Raw genomic sequence first — 18,297 nt, forward strand, 5'->3', positions numbered from 1 at the left:
CAAAGGAAAAACACAAAGAGAACTGATACAAACTGACACGATGAATGAACACAAGAGGACAGGTACGCAGGGAGACATCTGGGTGTATAGGGTATGATCCGGCACCGAATGAGGCTCAGGACCGGCTTAATATACAGAGTGGCAGGTGATCAATGCTAACAAGGATCACCTGCCAGGAAAACAAACTCAAAACCAGGGAAACAGAAAGGGAGCACATACAGAAAAACACTGACAGAGGGAGACAAAAACAACAACTAAAAAAGGAGAGGAAGACTGTCCTGATCCAATCACGAAATTTTGCAACTAAAGTGCTGTGTCTCACATTAATGAGCCTCAAAGCTTTCAAGTAGGTTTGTGTTAGCAAACATTTTCATGTTAATAACGGCACATTCTTCAGAAACTAAGGTGCCTAGAACGTACAAAAATTAAAAGAATATGTAAATATATTATTTGTACACACTAATTAGAAACACACTCACACACACACACCCACACAAACACACACACACACACACACACACACACACACACACACACACACACACACACACACACACACACACACACACACACACACACACACACACTAATAATCTGTATCATCTACAAATCCTTACAATAACTAACGCTAATATTAGGCTACTTACTTGCATCCTAATGCTAATAATACAAGCCCATCAGACGCACTTCAGCATAACTTCCCAAGTACGTTTTGTAAAATAATGTCATTGTAGGAATCCCAGCAACCAAGCACTCTCAGGACCATTTGGAGGTCGCATTTTACGAGGAGAACCTGAACGCAGCAAAAGCTCGTTTACAAAGAGAGACAGCATCAGACGAAGAGGAGCAGTCGGGACCCCGTAAGTGACCAACCATTCTTTACACTAAGTTTCCTCATACATGAAATGGCTGTCACACTATTTTATTATATTTAAAGTATTTGTCACTGAAACTAATGCCGTCATATGTCTTATTAACATCGAATAACGTTACCATCTGCGAAGACGCTCTAAAAAAGTTCATCTCATTTCCTCTTCTTCAACTTTACCGTTATTAACGTCACCGTTAGCCTGGTAATCAGAATTAGACACTGACTTTTGTGACTATAGCGTTATGACATTCATGTTTTCTTATGAGGTAGCGTTAAACTCTAAACTAACGTTAACGTCATATACAGGTCGTTGGTGTTCCTCTGGAAACTGAGCCGTAAGTTAACGGGTCGCATTCCTCCTGGAGTGGTTGTTACGCCACATTAACTAACCTTAGTAACGTTAGTAGCGTTAGTAACGTTAGTAACCTTAGTTACGTTAGTAACGCTAGTAGCGTTAGTAACCTTTGTAACGTTATTAACCTTAGTCAAGTTAGTAGCGTTAGTAACCTTAGTAACGTTAGTAGCGTTCGTAACGTTATTAGCGTTAGTAACCTTAGTAACGTTAGCAGCGTTAGTAACGTTTGTAGCGTTAGTAACCTTAGTAACGTTAGTAGCCTTAGTAACGTTAGCTAGCGTTAACGATAACTTGCTAAGTTAAACTTAGCCTATGCGTCAGATGCCTGGCATGTGTTTGGGTTGTTAAAGATTAAACCCACGTTAAAGGGACGTTAGTTAAGTTGGTAAACGTTAGCTTAGAAAGGAGACAGTCTTACGTTGCCCTATCTCACTCAACGAAAAGGGACTATTTTACGTTACGTTAGTGAAACAAGCTAGTTAAAGTTAATATAAGCTATAAGCGTTGGTCCCCTCGTGTGTGTATTTGGTGTGTCAGTAACGTTTGTCAGCTGTAATGTTTCTGAGACGAAAGCGGTCGCATCATTTTTCCAAATATCACAGCAAACACGAAAATACGTTGGATATTTATAATAAAAGATTTAAAGTGATTTGATATCATAGAATTTAGAGTGAGCAGGCCCACCCATAGCTTACTTACTAGAATTTAATTAAAAGCTATCTTAAAAAATAAATGGAAAATTCACCCACTGGTTGTTTTGAGGGGTACAGAATGAAAGTATTGCTTTTCCATAAAAAGATATATTTAGTCTGAACTAATATTAAAATTTCTTTTGACAGGTTTGACAATGACTTTCTGTTTCCATTGTAGCAACCAATAGCATTGGCCGTTGCTGGTTGCCAGGGTCGTCTGTTGTTGCTACAGAAACAAGGAATCATTTCGAGTTGAGAGCTAGCTAATGATTACGCACCACTCAAAGAAAGACTTCATTTGACGAGTGGCTAACTTTAAATAAATTAATTGATCGTTCCCCTGAATGATTCATCACTGACATGGAGCAGACTGATTGCTGACACACTGGGCAAGGAACCTGGCAACCTGACTGCTGGAATTATTTTTTGTTGTTGCGACTACGATCTTGAGACACTAGATGACGCTGTTTTGCTGATTCTACATATTCAACCTTTATGTTAGCTACATCTTCCTGGGGTAAAGTGAGATGATCTGGCATCTTTATTAAGAATGTGTTGCCACATACTGTAGGTTTTCAGCACTGATGCATTAGGGTGCACTCACACTGTCCACCCGTGCCGTGCCCAAACACGTTTCACTGCTAAAGTCTAGTTCGTTTGACCAGTGTGAGTGCAACCGTACCGCTCCTAGGCGCGGTACGCTTTCCGGCCACGGACCGCTTGGGAGAGGTGGGCTTTTGTAAAGCCTGTTTGCACATGTGAAAGCACGAGCATGCGCACATGTATGAGCACGAGCACGAGGCCTAGGGTTCTGACGTCACTTTATGTGTGCCTGTGCGCCATGCAACGATGACTACGCAGGGTCGTGCCGCATCACAATAAGTCCAAAAAAAACACAAAACCAAAAATGTTACCATGTTTTCTGCGCTGCTTTCCATTATGTGGCCAAAAGACTGCACAATGACTTCATTCAATGTGTGTGACGTGGGCACATACAGTATGTGAATATCATATTGTTGTAGCTGCTGAAAAGTCAAAAAAGGTAATATCACATTATTTACAAACTAATCGTGCCTCTCTACCCCAGCATCTACTTTAGTCTGGGCACTCTTTTATCTAAGTAGCCCTGTCTAAATTCATAGAATAATGTAAATACAAAGTCAGTGGAAGGTCAACTCCTCAGTGACATGTCAGGGGCAGTTTCTTCTTCAGTATACACCTGCAGTATTTATTTAGCCAGGTTTTACATCTAAGCACAGCCATCTACTGAAACATATTACAAATATGATGAGTGACCAGGAAATTAGACACATCTTACAATTACAAAGCTTACTGATAGGAATCAGTTTATTATTCAATTATTGTTCAGTCTTTGTTGCTCATGTAGAGCAAACACATTAGCAATGGCTTACAATATAAAGCATACGAATAGAACAACACAAACTGCATCCTCAAGAATTCAGATTAAATCAGTACAAATTGCTGTTTTTCCCCCTCTATTTCAGTGATTTGTTGACTAAATTAATTTGTAAAAAATCAACCAATAACTAACCCGGATACACTGAAGATAGATTTTCCGATTAGTCAAGTTAATCTTAAAATAATGTACCTTAAAACCCCTGGAAACCCAAATCCACAATAGCCTTCTAAACAGAGATGCACAGATCCAGTTATTTCTGATCCAATCTGATCCAGATACCTGGGCTGAGCGTATCGGCCGATACCTGATACCGATCCGATCCTACTGTTGAATGAATGAAGCGTAAACCTGTCCATGTGAGTTAAGGCATCAGGCTTGACATAAACATTTAGGCTTGTTAAGACAAAAGGTAACAAATGAATATATATATTAACAAATAAAGTGTACATTAGCAGCAAAAGTAAAGAAATAACACTTCCATGTAAAGTGCACTGCAAACAGATATTTTAAAATGATCGCTGTAACTGTATTGCTGTGTATGATATTAATAATAAAGAAAAATGACTCCCGGTATCAGATCGCTGCATCTCTACTTCTAAATATGTCATTTAGGACTGCATGTACATACAGTAAGCATGTACAAAGTATTAACAATAAGAGGACATATATAATATACATTTGAAATATTGTCCTTTAAGTGTCCTGGTATTTGTATTAAACTGGGCACAGCTATGTTCAGAGATTTATTAAGCAATAGATTCCGAACCACCAGATTAATAACCCTAAAATATTTAGTCTGACCATAATCTTGATATAATTCTCATATTGTGACAAACCATTAAGGGCTTTTGTTTGCTTGTTTTTGTCTGACCCCATTGCTCTTTATACAAGTACCAATCAGCTGTTTAAACAGGGCAGAGCTAGGTGTGTTACTGCAGTGTCATGACCTCAGAGCTGTTTGCTCATGTGACAGTTTGATAAGACGTAGTGGAGGGCCCACAATGTTCTCAAGGTGAAGAGAGAGGAGAACTTTGCAGCAGGTTATTCTGAGTGTGTCGCTGTGGAAAAGTACCTCCTCGGTTATGGATGCTGTAGCGTGTAAAATTACTGTGTTGATAACAAAAAGCAGAAAAGTTAAACCTCACATACTGTGTCTTCATGAATATTGTAAAAAGATGCTGAAGTGAGTCATCCGTTCTCTCAATGGATGTTTCCATAACTTTTTCAGCTGAGTCAGTCCTGGTAAATATCACTATGTTAGAGTTAGAGTGGGGTTGTTATGTAATTTAGACCTGCAACAATGAGTGGGTTAATTAATCAGTGGATGGACAGAAGATTAGCCAGCAGCTCTTTTGATTCATTCAGGATTTAAGTCATCCGTCAAGCAAAAAAAAACACCAAACATTTGATGGTTCCACCTACTCAGATTTCTACTCATCCCTGAACTGACAAATGCGTTTAAATTGATGACATCACCAGCAGTTTTCTATCACACATTAATTCAGTAGTACTCTATTCAACATTTATACATCAAAAAAAGAATATGAAAATTAAGTGATAATGCAAATAAAGTGCCTGTGCACGTTATGTTATGGACCATTCATTCATTCATCTTCAACTGCTTGTCCCTATCGGGGTCGCGGGGGGGCTGGTGCCGATCCCAGCTGACATCGGGCGTGAGGCGGGGTACACCCTGGACAGGACGCCAGTCTATCACAGGGCACATAAAGACAAACAGAGACAGACAACCATTCACACCTACGGGAAGTTTAGAATCATCAATGAACCTAACAGTGCCATGGATTTAATAACATATCCACACTCTTGAATTTTCAATATTTTTACAAGTAGTACATTTATCTCCATAATATTTAATGTAATTAAACGTTTGTTTTGTGCAATCCAGTTTGTGATTATTTCCAACTACATGATTTGTCTCCCAAAATTTCCAGTAATTATAGACATAGTGCAGTGAAAAGCAGAAAGGGATGTTGTTATTAGTGCTGCACAACCAATAATAAATTTAACTTTTTAGCAGCAATATTTTAATTAACAGTAAACCATCATAAATAGCTAATCAAGTAGGAGAAAATGTGTTTTCATGTCATACTTTATTTGAACTTTGTGCCCAGATCAAAAACGTAGTTCACATGGAACAGAACAAGCTTCAAAAGGTGTTCAAATAGGCAACTGCATTTAATAAAATGTGAATTTTAAATGTAATTATTGTATCCACAACTTCCCACTGTAGTTGAGATTAGTCTCCGTGTTGATCTTTTTAAATAATTCTGTTCCCCATGTTATGATGACTGAAGTTGGAGGGAGCCAACTGCTCGAGAACATTTTGCAACTGGAGAGCTTCTCCCCAGAGCCATGCTTCACACTCTTTTTATGGCAGTGTGTTTCTCCCCTGACACCAGGGCCTGTAGCGTCAGTCAGGTGCTCTGTGAGTCACAGTCCCCGCTGAACACCAATAGGAGCCAACCTCTTACCATGACAACTAACACTGTCCTGCTCTTCATGCCACATGGCAGTCTTGTCATTGTAGGCTACAGCAGTGGGAGAGAAGATATCAGGTACCATCATATGAGGAAGGATAACAGATCATCCATTTTCTTCCATTCCGGTTCTCAGAAATGACATATATTAATATATACAAGTCAGTACAAGCGTATTAATGCACACAGAAGGGATTTGAACCAGCAACCCTCTTGCTGTGAGGCAACAACACACCACCGTGCCGCTCCAGAATTTAACATACATGTTAAAAGTTGGATTTTAAAACCATTTATTTACATAATAAGCATCTAATAGTTGGTAGTTAGATGTTTAATATTGACTGAAAAATCCACAGAAAAGTCTGGAATTTAGAAATGGAAAATGTGCAGGAACCCTGTTTAAATGATCAGAGGCATTGATGCACAGAGATGGACTGATGTTAAAATAGTAGTGTAGCTGGTTAGTATTTAACTTTAACCTGATGCAGACCATAGGGGTTCCGGGAGGTGATTGTCAAACTAGCTCTGGGCTGAATGAGTTGTTCTGCTTGTGCTGTGGTTTGTACTGTTACATATCCACACTGCACTGGAATGTGACTGATATGGTTATTTGACACTACTTTTCCCTACTTTTAAAATTAAGACTCAGGCTTTTGTTTTTTTCTTGACACTGTTGTGAAATTTAGAGTTTCTTCTAGTCAGACAAGTTAGTTATATGGTAAGGACATCCTTACCATATAACTAATTTGTCTGACTAGAAGAAACTCTAAATTTCAAAATGGATAAAGAAGACATTAGGAATACAATCGATCTTTGACACTGTTGTGATTAATAACCCCAAACTAATGTACAATGTGGCTGATCCGGATTTACGTCATCCCGACACCAATTTAGTCAACAATCACCTCATTCACATAATACAGGATGCGTTAATCACTGAAGTGTTCCTGTTTTTTTCCATTTGTAATGGGCAGTGTCTTCCGCAGTGTTGTCTCTAATACTGATACAATCTGCCATGTCCATCTGCATAACATCAACATGTTGTTTCGGTATATATCTTTTCTGATGCCTCTACTGCCTCACCTGGGTAGTAAGCTAGCAGGTGAGTTGTGGTTGTAGAGTAAGGCAGCTGCTTTTTACAAAGTAGGCAAACATCCTTACTTCCTACATCTACAGTTTAGAAGCCAAAATAACTCCACCAACACTGCCTCTCAGATGCTTCAGTGTCATGATTAGTGGATCAGCAGGGCTGTGCTTGCTAGTGTCCTCTTTCATTTCTATCTCTTAGCTTAGTTCACTGATAGGTCAAGCTAATGGTGAATTTGAAGAGCACCCCAATATCTGATCACTTTTCTCAGCACTAAAATGTTGCTTCTTTCAGAAAATGGTGCAGTGGGAACGGGCAATGCTATGAGTCAAAGTAGTCCTTGCCTGTGGACTCAGCTCCCCCAGAGCAGCCAGTCCCCATGTGACCGCTACAAGCACGCCTGCTGCAGCTATGATGGAAATGTCTACATCTTGGGAGGAAGACACAACAGCTGTCTGAAGGACTTCTGGAAGTACAGCGTGGGTAAGGGCTATTGTTCAGTTTACTCTAGTGCCAATACGTAAGATCTTTACTACTACATGACTAGGGTTGGGCATCGTTTGGATTTTAACGATTCCGATTCTCTATTTCGATTCCTGTTCTAAATGATTCCCGATTTCGATTCTTTGAGGCGCAGGTCAACAGGTCACAACTTATTTCACAAGATCATTTTTTTATTTGACAACTCTTCACACAGGCCAATTTTGCATATGTTACAAGCTGTATGTTTGAAGTCTGTCTGCGTATGTACGTGAGACCCCCAAAAATAGATTTAGACAACTATGGCATTCAATTAAAAGGGAGGGTCCCTAACTGCAACTAAAAACTGAAACTTTTTGGCAAGCAGTCTGACAAACAAAGAGCTGCAGAACAGGTGAATGTATATGCAACAAAATAAAATAAACACTGGACTGGAGTAGTCATGATGACCAATCGAAAAAAGTTTTTGTTTAAGAAAATAATCATGTCTGCCTCCTCAGGCTGCAAGCGTGACCTTTCGGCACAGATAGTGTTCCGTGCTGTGGAGAACACGCACTCACTGGGTTGAATGGGGTCACGGACACGGTGTCACGTCGTTTGCCTGGCGCTGCTTGTTGCAACAACAACTCTGCACGCTGACCGGTACTTCTAGCAGCAGCAGCATGCTAAAGTTAGCCTGACTGAGTGAGCGTTCGACAACTGTTAACAGATTTGACACAGTTTTAGCAATAGCAAATGTTAGACTATAACTTCAGCTAGTCTGTTAAAAATATAAGACAACCATAATTGTCATGTAGGTGATTCCGTTTGAAATGAAGAAGGTTGAATGTCCGAAGTAGAGGAAGCGGCTGGAGCAGGAGATCGACGCAACGACTCAAACACAGTACACTCCTCCTTCATTATGATACCATGCAGGCGAAGGTGTTCTTCCATGTTTGTCGTGCACCCTCCTTTGGTAGTGACTAGTTTTCAACATATGTTGCACTGTGCTAATCCATCTTTTTTCAAAATAAAATGAAGCCAGACTTTCGAGAGGCGTTTCCTGCCATCCATGTTGAGTGAGTGACGTTCATCGTTCGAGCGCGGAGTCTCCGCGCGCCCGGCGGAGTAATTTAAACAAAGTAGTGCGGACGTTTAAGAACCGAAAAAAAAGGAAAAACGGTTCTGGAACCGGAAATTAGGAACCGGTTTCTATTTAGAACCGCTTTTCGGTGCCCAACCCTACACATGACATGAACCTAAATAAATCTAAATATGATGCATGATATATGTAGAACACTGCCCTGTATGATTTATTCTTTTAAATCCAAGAAAGCCAAGACAAGGAAGGTGATCTGTGTTGCATGATTCCCCACTGAACAAACACATACTTTTGTGTAATAATTTAGTTTGTAACGAGTGGACAGAGTTAAACTGCACTAGTGAAGCTGCACCAGAAGACCTAGAGGGACATTCTATGGTGGCTCATGAGGTACAAACAAATGGCATAAAAAGCAATTGAATAAACGTGTGTATCTGCTGTCTCTGCTGATATTCCCCTGCTCAGCACATCAAGAATCTGTTAACAGCTCTGATCTCTTCAGGGCATCCTGTACATCTTTGGAGGCATGCTGGATTCTGCATACACCAAGTGGAGATGTCCCCTCTGGGTATTTGACATTGGTGAGTTTCGCTGTGGAGCACATGCATGATACAGCTGACAATTTTCCTGCTTTCATAGGGCGAGGACAAACCCCTGAACAGTCTGCAAATGCTCAGGTTTGAAAGGCGGAACTTGTTGTTGCATGTCAGTCCCACGCCTCCAAGCCCCAATGAAAATATTAAGTACTCTACTCCTCACTCGGGGGGGGGGGGGGGGGGGCAGGAAATAGTGTAAAGAGGACAGAAGGGAACAAGTGGGAGCCACTCACTGTGCAATTTCATCATCTACTCATAAATACCTGTACCACCACAAGTGCAATCATTTAATTTAACTGCTCATTTCCGCTAATGCCATATACAGTCCTATGTATTTTATCTCTATTTATCTCAATTTATCATCTTTACACGTCTCTACAATTCACTTATTTGCTATCATTTTCCGTGATTGTTTTTTACTTGTATTCTTATCTCTACTTTAAATATATTTAGTTAAGAGTTTATTGTCTCCTGTTTATTGTTTTACTTTCTATATTTATTTAGTTAAGAGTTTATTGATTATCTTATACTGTATTTTTTAATACCTCCTTCTTTTCTACACACAAGTGTTTTGTAAGATGCTGGAAATTCAATTTCACTTTACAGACTTCTCTTTTTAAACAAGAGGGATGAGCCCCAAGCGATACGTTTAAGTTGACTGTTCTCGCTCTCTACACATACTACAAATAATGCAAATACCACGCTCCTGTGTGTGCGTGCGTGCGTGCGTGCGTGCGTGCGTGCGTGCGTGCGTGCGTGCGTGCTCCTCCGGTCCAGTCATGTCGAAGTGTCCTTGGGCAAGACACTGAACCCTGAATCACTCCCTGTGCTGCCCATGGGTGTGTGAATGTGGTGTGAATGGTTAGATTAGATTAGATGGCGGTGTTTCCCCCAGGTTTACAGCTTTAGGGGGGCAGTGTAGCAGATTGCCTGAATGTTCTTTTCTTAGCGTGCCAGTCAGTGTTTAATCAGGCAATTTATAGTTAGGTTCGTATTAAAGGTCAATCCCCACATGGATAAATGAATCAATGTTAAAAATCACCAGACAGAAGGATCACAATTATACAGCAATAATCAGAGCCACAATGCAAACTCATTTCAGTTTAAATCAGTGTATCACACAATGAGCTACACTCAGCATCCAAAAAGTCCAAATAATGTTCTCCAAAGGAAACCATAGTTAAATCAAAAATCACTTCAAGCACAATGAAATAAAGTAAGAATTTCAGTTTTTTTAATTCTGTTTTAGTTGTTTTTTTGTAGGAGTGAATCCTCTTCTCAAACAAAATAAAAAAGGATCTCTGATAAGTTTCAATTTCGTTTTTCCTGAGTGGAGCATCTTTCCAAACAATTTAACAAACTATCTTTGAACAAGTGAATGAGTTTTCTGAGAATTGTAAACACGCGACCACGTAGAGACAGAATTTACATCCCATTGTGTAATTAACATAAGGCTGTTTAATTTGTTTCCTTCAATGACTCCTGTTGGGATTTGATGCTTTTCAGAAAATACAATTAAATCAAATTAACTTGACGTTCCAGGGTCGCGGGGGTGCCCCTAATATGATGTTAGGGGGAAACACTAGATGGTGTGTAGATGTTCACTGCCATCAGTGTGAATGTCTGTGTGAATGTCAAAAAAAAAAACACTAGTCACATTCACCCATTCATGTGACTAGTGTTTTTTTTTTTGACAGATGAAAAATGTGAAAGCCCCTTGAGTAGTCAGAAGACTAGAAAGGGGCTAAATACGACCAATTCCATTTTTTTCCCTTGTGGAGTCTCCGCACGCCCGGCGGAGTAATATAAACAAAGTAGTGCGGACGTTTAAGAACGTTTAAGACGTTTTTTTTTCCCTTAGCTTTTTATTTATAATGATTTATTTATTTATAATTTCCCTATGTTGTGTGTGTTTCAGCAAAGCAGAAATGGGTGCACTGCCAGGGAAAGACGAGCTCCCCTCAGGTACAGAGTGCCTTTCCTAAGAAAAGGATTTGAGATGGAAACAGATAATGTGAAACCAAGTTTCTCTGTCCGTGTTCTGACTGACATCTGTCGAGTATTAGATCACATCACATTTTAAAATGAATGAAAGCAACACACCTGCAATCAGGTCCTGGAATTTACTGTAGCTAGATTTACATTTCATTATTAGTTTCTTTGGAATCAGCAGCAGAACATCTGCCTTATTATCTGCAGCGATAGGTGGCTAGGCTAAAATGCAAACATCAGAAGGAAACACATCCCGGTATGACTAAAATTAAGAAAAAACATTAATTTAATTGATTTTTACTTTCATGTTTACCTTCACAAACGTCACAGACAACTTTAAATGCTCAAAGCACGAGTTAAAAATAACAGAAATGTTTTACAAAGATAGAATTCAAAGATCATTGCTGGATAACTTTGTTAGATAAAAATATTTTGACAGCGACGATTCTGCATTTATAAGCAGGCTTTTAATATCATATTGTTAGACACTAAGAGAAACATGAGCTTTGAGGACAGCCTAAGTTTCTGACAAGGAATTAAAGGTTGAGAGGCAACTCAAGTGGACTTTCTTTTTCGACATGCAAGTCAGAGACTCCTCGGCTCCCAGTCTGCAGGTTTACCCCAGCCTCCATTCAAGGCTGACATCAGATCTTGAGTTCTGTAGGCTCCATGAAACCTAAACAAGAGAAATATAGAGATATCAAAAGACTGAATCAAATATGAAAAAGAAAGGTGGTAGTGATATACGAGTCCTAGGGTTTAATAGGAAATAGCCTGCCAACCCCATAGATGTTGTGTGTGCATGTGTCTGTTTATGTGTCTAGACCCAAAGGCCAACCAACAGAAAAGGACACAGTGCTGTGGTGGTTGGCTCTGCCATGCTGGTGTATGGAGGTTTCATTGACATGAAAGGATCCTCACAGGACTTTTGGAGTTTGGATTTTGGTGAGTTTAAAGTTGTTATAATTGGATGCAGGCTGTGTATTGTTCTTATTAGTAAATATTGTATTGTCCATGTTATCATTTTGACCCACAGCAGGGCTTGTTGCATACACTGTACTGTACAAATAATGAGTGGGGATTGCATGACATCAAGTGGAAGTGCCTTTTTGAATTGTCAAAGCATTTCTGCTCAGTTGTCTGCACACAGCAGGTGAGAAACATAGGAGAGCGGCTGTTCAGTATCATGATGGTAACATGTTGTGACTAACAGTGTAAGTTAGTATGTGCGTTAATTGTGTGTGTGTGTGTGTGTGTGTGTGTGTGTGTGTGTGTGTGTGTGTGTGTGTGTGTGTGTGTGTGTGTGTGTGTGTGTGTGTGTGTGTGTGTGTGTGTGTGTGTCTGTGTGTGTGTGTGTGTGTGTCTGTGTGTGTGTGTGTGTGTGTGTGTGTTTGTATGCATGACAGATACTATGGCTTGGTCCCTGCTGAATGGTTCTCAGCAGGGCTCATTAGGTCCAGGGCCCAGACACAGTCACGCAGCCATGGCCAACCAGAGCTGCATGTACCTGTTTGGGGGCTTGAAAGGCTTGCAGGAGCAGAGAGACTTCTGGATGTGGAATTCCACCAACCACACATGGAGCTCCCTCAAAAACAAGTGAGAAGGGATTCCATCTGTCAGATTTAATTTTAGCTGTTGCCTTATGTCCACAGCTTAATACACGACATCACAGATGAACCCTAAAAATGCTGTTTCCCTAACACCGGCTAGCAATCTGGGAAACCACTTGAGATGTGATAATAGAGTTGGAGTTGAGATACTCTGTAAACAGATATCTGAATATGAATGCAGATTAAATAACAAAAAGCTAATGAAAATAAAAATAGACAATAACCTGTGGGTATGATGGCCAGTGTGGTCCGCCTTGTTTGGTCTCAACTGTTTACCTGCATGCAACCAAAGCATGCTCAAAAGCGATTGTTAAACATCACTCAGACTACAAACGGAAATCAGGCTGCTTCCACTATCCAAATCTTGCCTCGTTTCCCACGCATTCTACATTCCTATATAGAGGCGAGAGAACAACTCGGACGAAACACCACTAAAGAAACGTGAAACTTCCAGCTCAGAGCGGACTGTCAGTACAGAGAGAAAACACACTGGCATCATAGCTGTCAGCCACTGACAGTTACAGGCTAACAAGCTAACAAACAACAGAAACTAAGAAAATATGCTAACTTCACTTAGCATTCTGATACGTCTAATAGTCGCTGATTTTAGTGACAACATATTCTACATCTGAGTCTGTGTCTGACTGACACCGGGTTCAGGACCCTGAAACCATAACTTAGTTGCAGATCGCTTACATTAGCTTCATGGGCAGATGCTTATGCTCTCTGGCCTTCTATCTACCTGTGGGACTGCATCCGCTCAAACGACTCCACTGCCCCGCTGACTCCTGTCTGAAGCTGGCTCACACAAGTAGTCCTGTGTCTGATTCTCTCTGATGTGTTAAGTCATCTCGATGGACCTCCCCCTTCAAAGTGTAATTCCGGCGTAAAATAATCCTATGGTCTTTTTCAACACTTGCATACATCAGATAAGCCATCGAGACAGTTTTTTTGTGTAACAACTATTAACGGAGAAATCTGATACATTCGCTAACAGCAGGTCGTGGCTAACACTGATTAGCAGGTAAACCTTGTGGTTTGTGGCACTGTGGTGAAATATAAGTTAATAATAGATGTAAAAGGTTTGGAAAAGTCCCGGATATCTCCCTTAATAGTTACAGTTATAGTTATAAACTGTCTCGATGACTTATTTGATGTATGCAAGTGATGAAAAAGACCATTTGATGATTTTACGCCGGAATTACACTTTAATGAATGTAATTCCAGTTACTTCGCACATGGTATCTGACCAAATTAGCTAGTTAGCCAGTTATACTGTATAAAACTTCATGTCAGACCAATGCTCAGTATTCTCAAAGGAATGTAAAGTTATTTTTTGCCAGTATTTGTTGTATATATTCAGTATAATTTGAGGATGTCCACCCTTACTCTGTCACAGCTGGAGGTTGCATACATAAAAAGACTGGAGACCAATGCAGACAATAGACATTGTTCATGTTCCTTCTTGCTAACACCACCTATGATTGTTTTTCTCAGGTCTGGTCCCTCCAGACTGATGGGCCACTCAGCTGTGGCCTACAGGGACAGTATGCTTCTTTTTGGGGGAGGTGAGAGCCAGAACTCTCCAAATAGCTGCCTGTGGAGGTACAACTTCACCACTCAGACTTGGGGGCAGGTTGACACACTCCCAGGCTCCTACCCCCCAAAGAGGATTCACCACTGCTGCATTGGGCTGGGTCCCAGCTACAAGTCCAACCCCAGCAGCCCCTGCCCCAGCTCAGGACTCCAACCCAAGCTGCTGGATGGGAAAGTCAGGCCCTTCAAGAACAAGTGCTACCCTGCCCCGCTCACGTTTCTAGGATCAGAGGGAGCTATAGAGCTGGAGACGTTCAGCCCGGACAGATGCTACGGTAGCAAAACACTCACACAATCTTCCGAAGTGGACAACAGCAAAGAGTGCTTGGTGAGCAAAGATGCACAGAAGATTGAAAACTGTCTGACCTTTGAAAACAAGGCGTTCAGGAGACTATGGAGCTGCACAGAAGAGGAGCTGCTGGACAAGGAGGATGAAGATGTAGACCAGCATCTGCCTGATCTGCTGCTGGTGCTGGGGGGGAGACCCTGCACCATACACAGTCCTATCTCCATCTGGCAAATGACTCTGACTGACTCATAACTGCCTATTAAGAACAGAATTTATATTTGAATTTTATATTTTGAACAGTTTCTTGATATGTTAAAAGTGATTAAAAAACACCAGTTGTATATTATCCACTATCTTCTATGTTGGAATGGTTTACTTACATTCTGTGAACAAAATAACTATTTTTATAATACTTTTATTTTTCTTGTAATTTCCTTTTTGCAGTATTCAAATAAAAGATCTGAAAAGGCATTCAGAATAGCTATCAGATTATTACAGTCAAAAGTAGGAGTGTAATTCTGAAAAAGATACACAGGTAGACATAAAAAATGTCAAAATCAGGTTTTCCAGTCCACACCGTAGCCCTCTACAGTAAGTAAATAAAGTAAGTAAGTAAATTCCCTTATATGAACTATACTGCTCTGACAGTTTGGTATTCATTTGCCTGTGATATATTTCAACCCCCCAAGCTGTGTAAGACATTGCACAACTGCTTTCATTTACTACAAACTACCAACATGGAGCCGATAATAATGCTGTGATACACATGATGGCGCCAGAGCTCAACACTGTCTTTCTGTCTGACTTACTGTGAAACTGTAGCAATAAGGCTCAGTTATTGACCCTAGAGGATAAATTGAAAAGCTTACCAAGCAACACGTACAGTATATGTCGTATTTAATTTCTTTTTTTCAAAGTGTACAAACTGCAACAAGAACGTTTTTGCCACCTCCCCGGGGAACATCCCCTAACCCCTGCTGTCAATAAGAGAAAATAAATACAATAAAACTGGATCCACTTCATAGAAGAATGTTCAGCATTGTATGCATGTACTGTATTACGGAAAATGAAAGGTCATAGTCAACAATGGCAAAGTTGAGCAGAAGCAGCATGCTCGGGCCCAGAATGTTGAACAGCATATACATGTGTATCAAGGGTCACAGCATGATCATCTCATCATTTATTCCTGTACTAGTGTACACTGATGAAATGTATCAAGTTAATCTTAGTCATTTATACATAGTAAAATTCAAATCCAATGGCAACTAGAATACTTTTTGAATTTGAATTTTCTGAAAATCTTGTATCATGGATGAGTAATTTCTAATAAATGCAACCCTTCTTTCTCATATTTGTGATAACTGACGTATCTCGGGAACGGAAGGTCGCAGACACTCAGGGGTGGCACTGCTGGAAAGACCGTACATTGCTTTCAGAACATCTGATTTGTTTTCATGCTTCGGGTTAGATAACACATCCCTTATAAGGTGGAAGATCGTGGGCGGGGCAGCCTCCTTCCACCTCGCAAGTATAAGATGGTGCACCAGGATGGTAGCAATGCAATCAACTATGTGGCCCCGACAGGTAACCACATCCCTTTGGGAGTAATTCCAAAGAGTGACGTAAGAGGATCAGTGTCGACTGTTAAAACTGTAGAGAGAACTTTAAAAATTGCCTTCAAATACCCCCCCAGATTGGGACAGCGCACTTTTAAATGAAAATTTTTTTTTTATTATAATTGCTAATTTACAAATACTCACTAGACATCCTTCAACAGCTGAAAATAGTCTCCAACAAATGCACTTTTTCTTCTTGTTTGATTTCTGTTTGCCTATAACTATATGGTACGCAGCTGCTCATTTGTGAGCCTTAGAAATAATAAAACTATATATTTGTGACCTGTGTTAAAGAGTTACGTCTTGAACCAGTTGGCTTGTGGCTGAGGGCCACACATGCTGTATGGAAGTCACACTAGACAGACTAATGCAGTTGGTTTTGTTGACAATATTATAAATGTCAAATTATTGTCAGCATTATCCTTTAAAGTGAAATTCCTCCGTAAAATCCTCCCATGGTCTTTTTTCACACTTGCACACATTATATAAGCCCTGGACACAGTTTTTTTATGTAACAACTACTAACGGAGAAATCCTGGAGAGTCGCTAACAGCCGGACGTGGCTAACACTGTTTAGCTCGGGGCAGTACGGCGAAGGCATTCAGACGTCTTTTTTAACCACTAATACTGCTCAAAATAACACCTCTGCAGCAGCATGAGAAGAGTCCCTACACAGAAAACACAGCACCAACAATGTAGTTAGTGAACCGAGAGTTTATTAAAAGAGTGTTTTAAAGACTTACCTAATGGCCCCTGTACCAGCTCCTCTCATAGTAAAGTCCATTCAAGTGGATTTACAAAGTCAATCCCAAAGGAAGGAGTCCATTGGTGCTTTGTTTTCTGTGTAGGGACTCTTCTCATGCTACTGCAGAGGTTTGCTGTTATTTTCAGCAGGATTAGTGGTTAAACAAGACGTTTTAAGGCCTTCACCGTACTGCCCCGAGCTAATCACTGTTAGCCACGTCCGGCTGTTAGTGACTGCTAGCCAGTCTCCTGAATTTCTCTGTTAATAGTTCATAGACGAGAAAACCTGTCTCGATGGCTTATTTGATGCAAGTGTCGAAAAAGACCATGGGATGATTTTAAGCCGGAATTTCACTTTAAAGTTGTTAAATACAGTGGGCCTCATTTATCAATCTTGCGTGAAAATGGGCGCAGATCTGAGCGCAGAATTGGTAGTATGGCAGGACCCACGTGTGATTTATGAAATATCGTAACGGACCAATCTCAGTGTACGAATGAGCGGGCCTTGATAAATGCGGCGGCTGAATTCGATCGTCTTTAACATGTTACGCCCTCGCCTCGCCCACTGAGGTCAAACACGGAGAGAAGGAACGCAGGTTAGAAAAGAAACTTTTCCGACACAGAGATCGGCATCCTGACATCCGAGATGGAGCAAAATAAAGATGTGCTTTTTGGCAGTCTTAAGAGTGGAATAAAAGGGGCCCATAAAAACGCTGTATGGAAAATACAATAACGGAGGCAGTCAACCCGAAGCAGCGCTCCACTGTGACCCGAGTGCGCCTGTGCGCACTGTTGGACAGGTGTTGTGCCGTATTCAGCACCCCTGCCGTTACCCCCTCGCATTATAGGTGATATTCTGGTTCAGAAGGCTGTTGTTTCCACCTAAAGGAGTAGTTTATATACAGGTAACCAGATTAAAAGCACACACTTTTGAACCTATGAATTGCAAGAAAAACTGGGATTATAATTAGGAAACGCTGAGTCAAATACATTCAACTTGCTCAAAAGATCCATTTCATTCATGTTGTAATTATGGCTGCAGTAGATTTCCACAGAACATACAAAAAGGTGTTATTTTGTGTTCGCTATTATCCAAGTTTGTGACTTTAAACTCTTTAAAATAGTTTAAAGACTGTAAGTAACCAATGTTCTGACCGTTGTGGGTTACCTGTATATATAAACTACTCCTATAGGTGGAAACAACAGCCTTCTGATCCAGAATTTCACGGCAGGGGTGCTGAATACCGCACAACACCGGCGCTCTTGCTCTGTAGCGGGGTTTGCCAGCGGGGTTATTAGGTATTCTGTTAGAGGATACCTTTGTCACCTAGAAGAACCATACCAAGATGTTAATCATCTGATACCTTGTT

At 40.5% G+C, this 18,297-nt stretch overlaps 1 protein-coding gene across 1 annotated transcript; it reads left to right on the forward strand.

Moving 5' to 3' along the window:
- The first annotated feature begins 833 nt into the window (after window positions 1-833).
- klhdc3l (kelch domain containing 3-like) lies at window positions 834-14,950 on the forward strand. Its single transcript, XM_083922058.1, has 8 exons — window positions 834-860; window positions 7,218-7,406; window positions 8,792-8,874; window positions 8,987-9,065; window positions 10,999-11,045; window positions 11,897-12,017; window positions 12,479-12,668; window positions 14,180-14,950. The coding sequence occupies exons 2-8, from the start codon at window positions 7,247-7,249 to the stop codon at window positions 14,817-14,819; spliced, it is 1,320 nt and encodes a 439-aa protein (XP_083778184.1). The 5' UTR covers window positions 834-860; window positions 7,218-7,246; the 3' UTR covers window positions 14,820-14,950.
- The last annotated feature ends 3,347 nt before the right edge of the window (window positions 14,951-18,297 follow it).

This window comes from Echiichthys vipera (assembly GCF_963691815.1).
Source record: "Echiichthys vipera genome assembly, chromosome: 10".
Classification (NCBI taxonomy): Eukaryota; Metazoa; Chordata; class Actinopteri; order Perciformes; family Trachinidae; genus Echiichthys; species Echiichthys vipera.

What these genes read in the sequence shown, in the direction of transcription:
- klhdc3l (XM_083922058.1), top strand. Translation starts at nt 7,247, where the DNA reads ATGAGTCAAAGTAGTCCTTGCCTGTGGACTCAGCTCCCCCAGAGCAGC. An exon ending in CTTCTGGAAGTACAGCGTGG is followed by an intron (nt 7,407 to 8,791) that starts GTAAGGGCTATT and finishes GTAATAATTTAG; the next exon opens with TTTGTAACGAGTGGACAGAG. An exon ending in TGGAGCTCCCTCAAAAACAA is followed by an intron (nt 12,669 to 14,179) that starts GTGAGAAGGGAT and finishes TGTTTTTCTCAG; the next exon opens with GTCTGGTCCCTCCAGACTGA.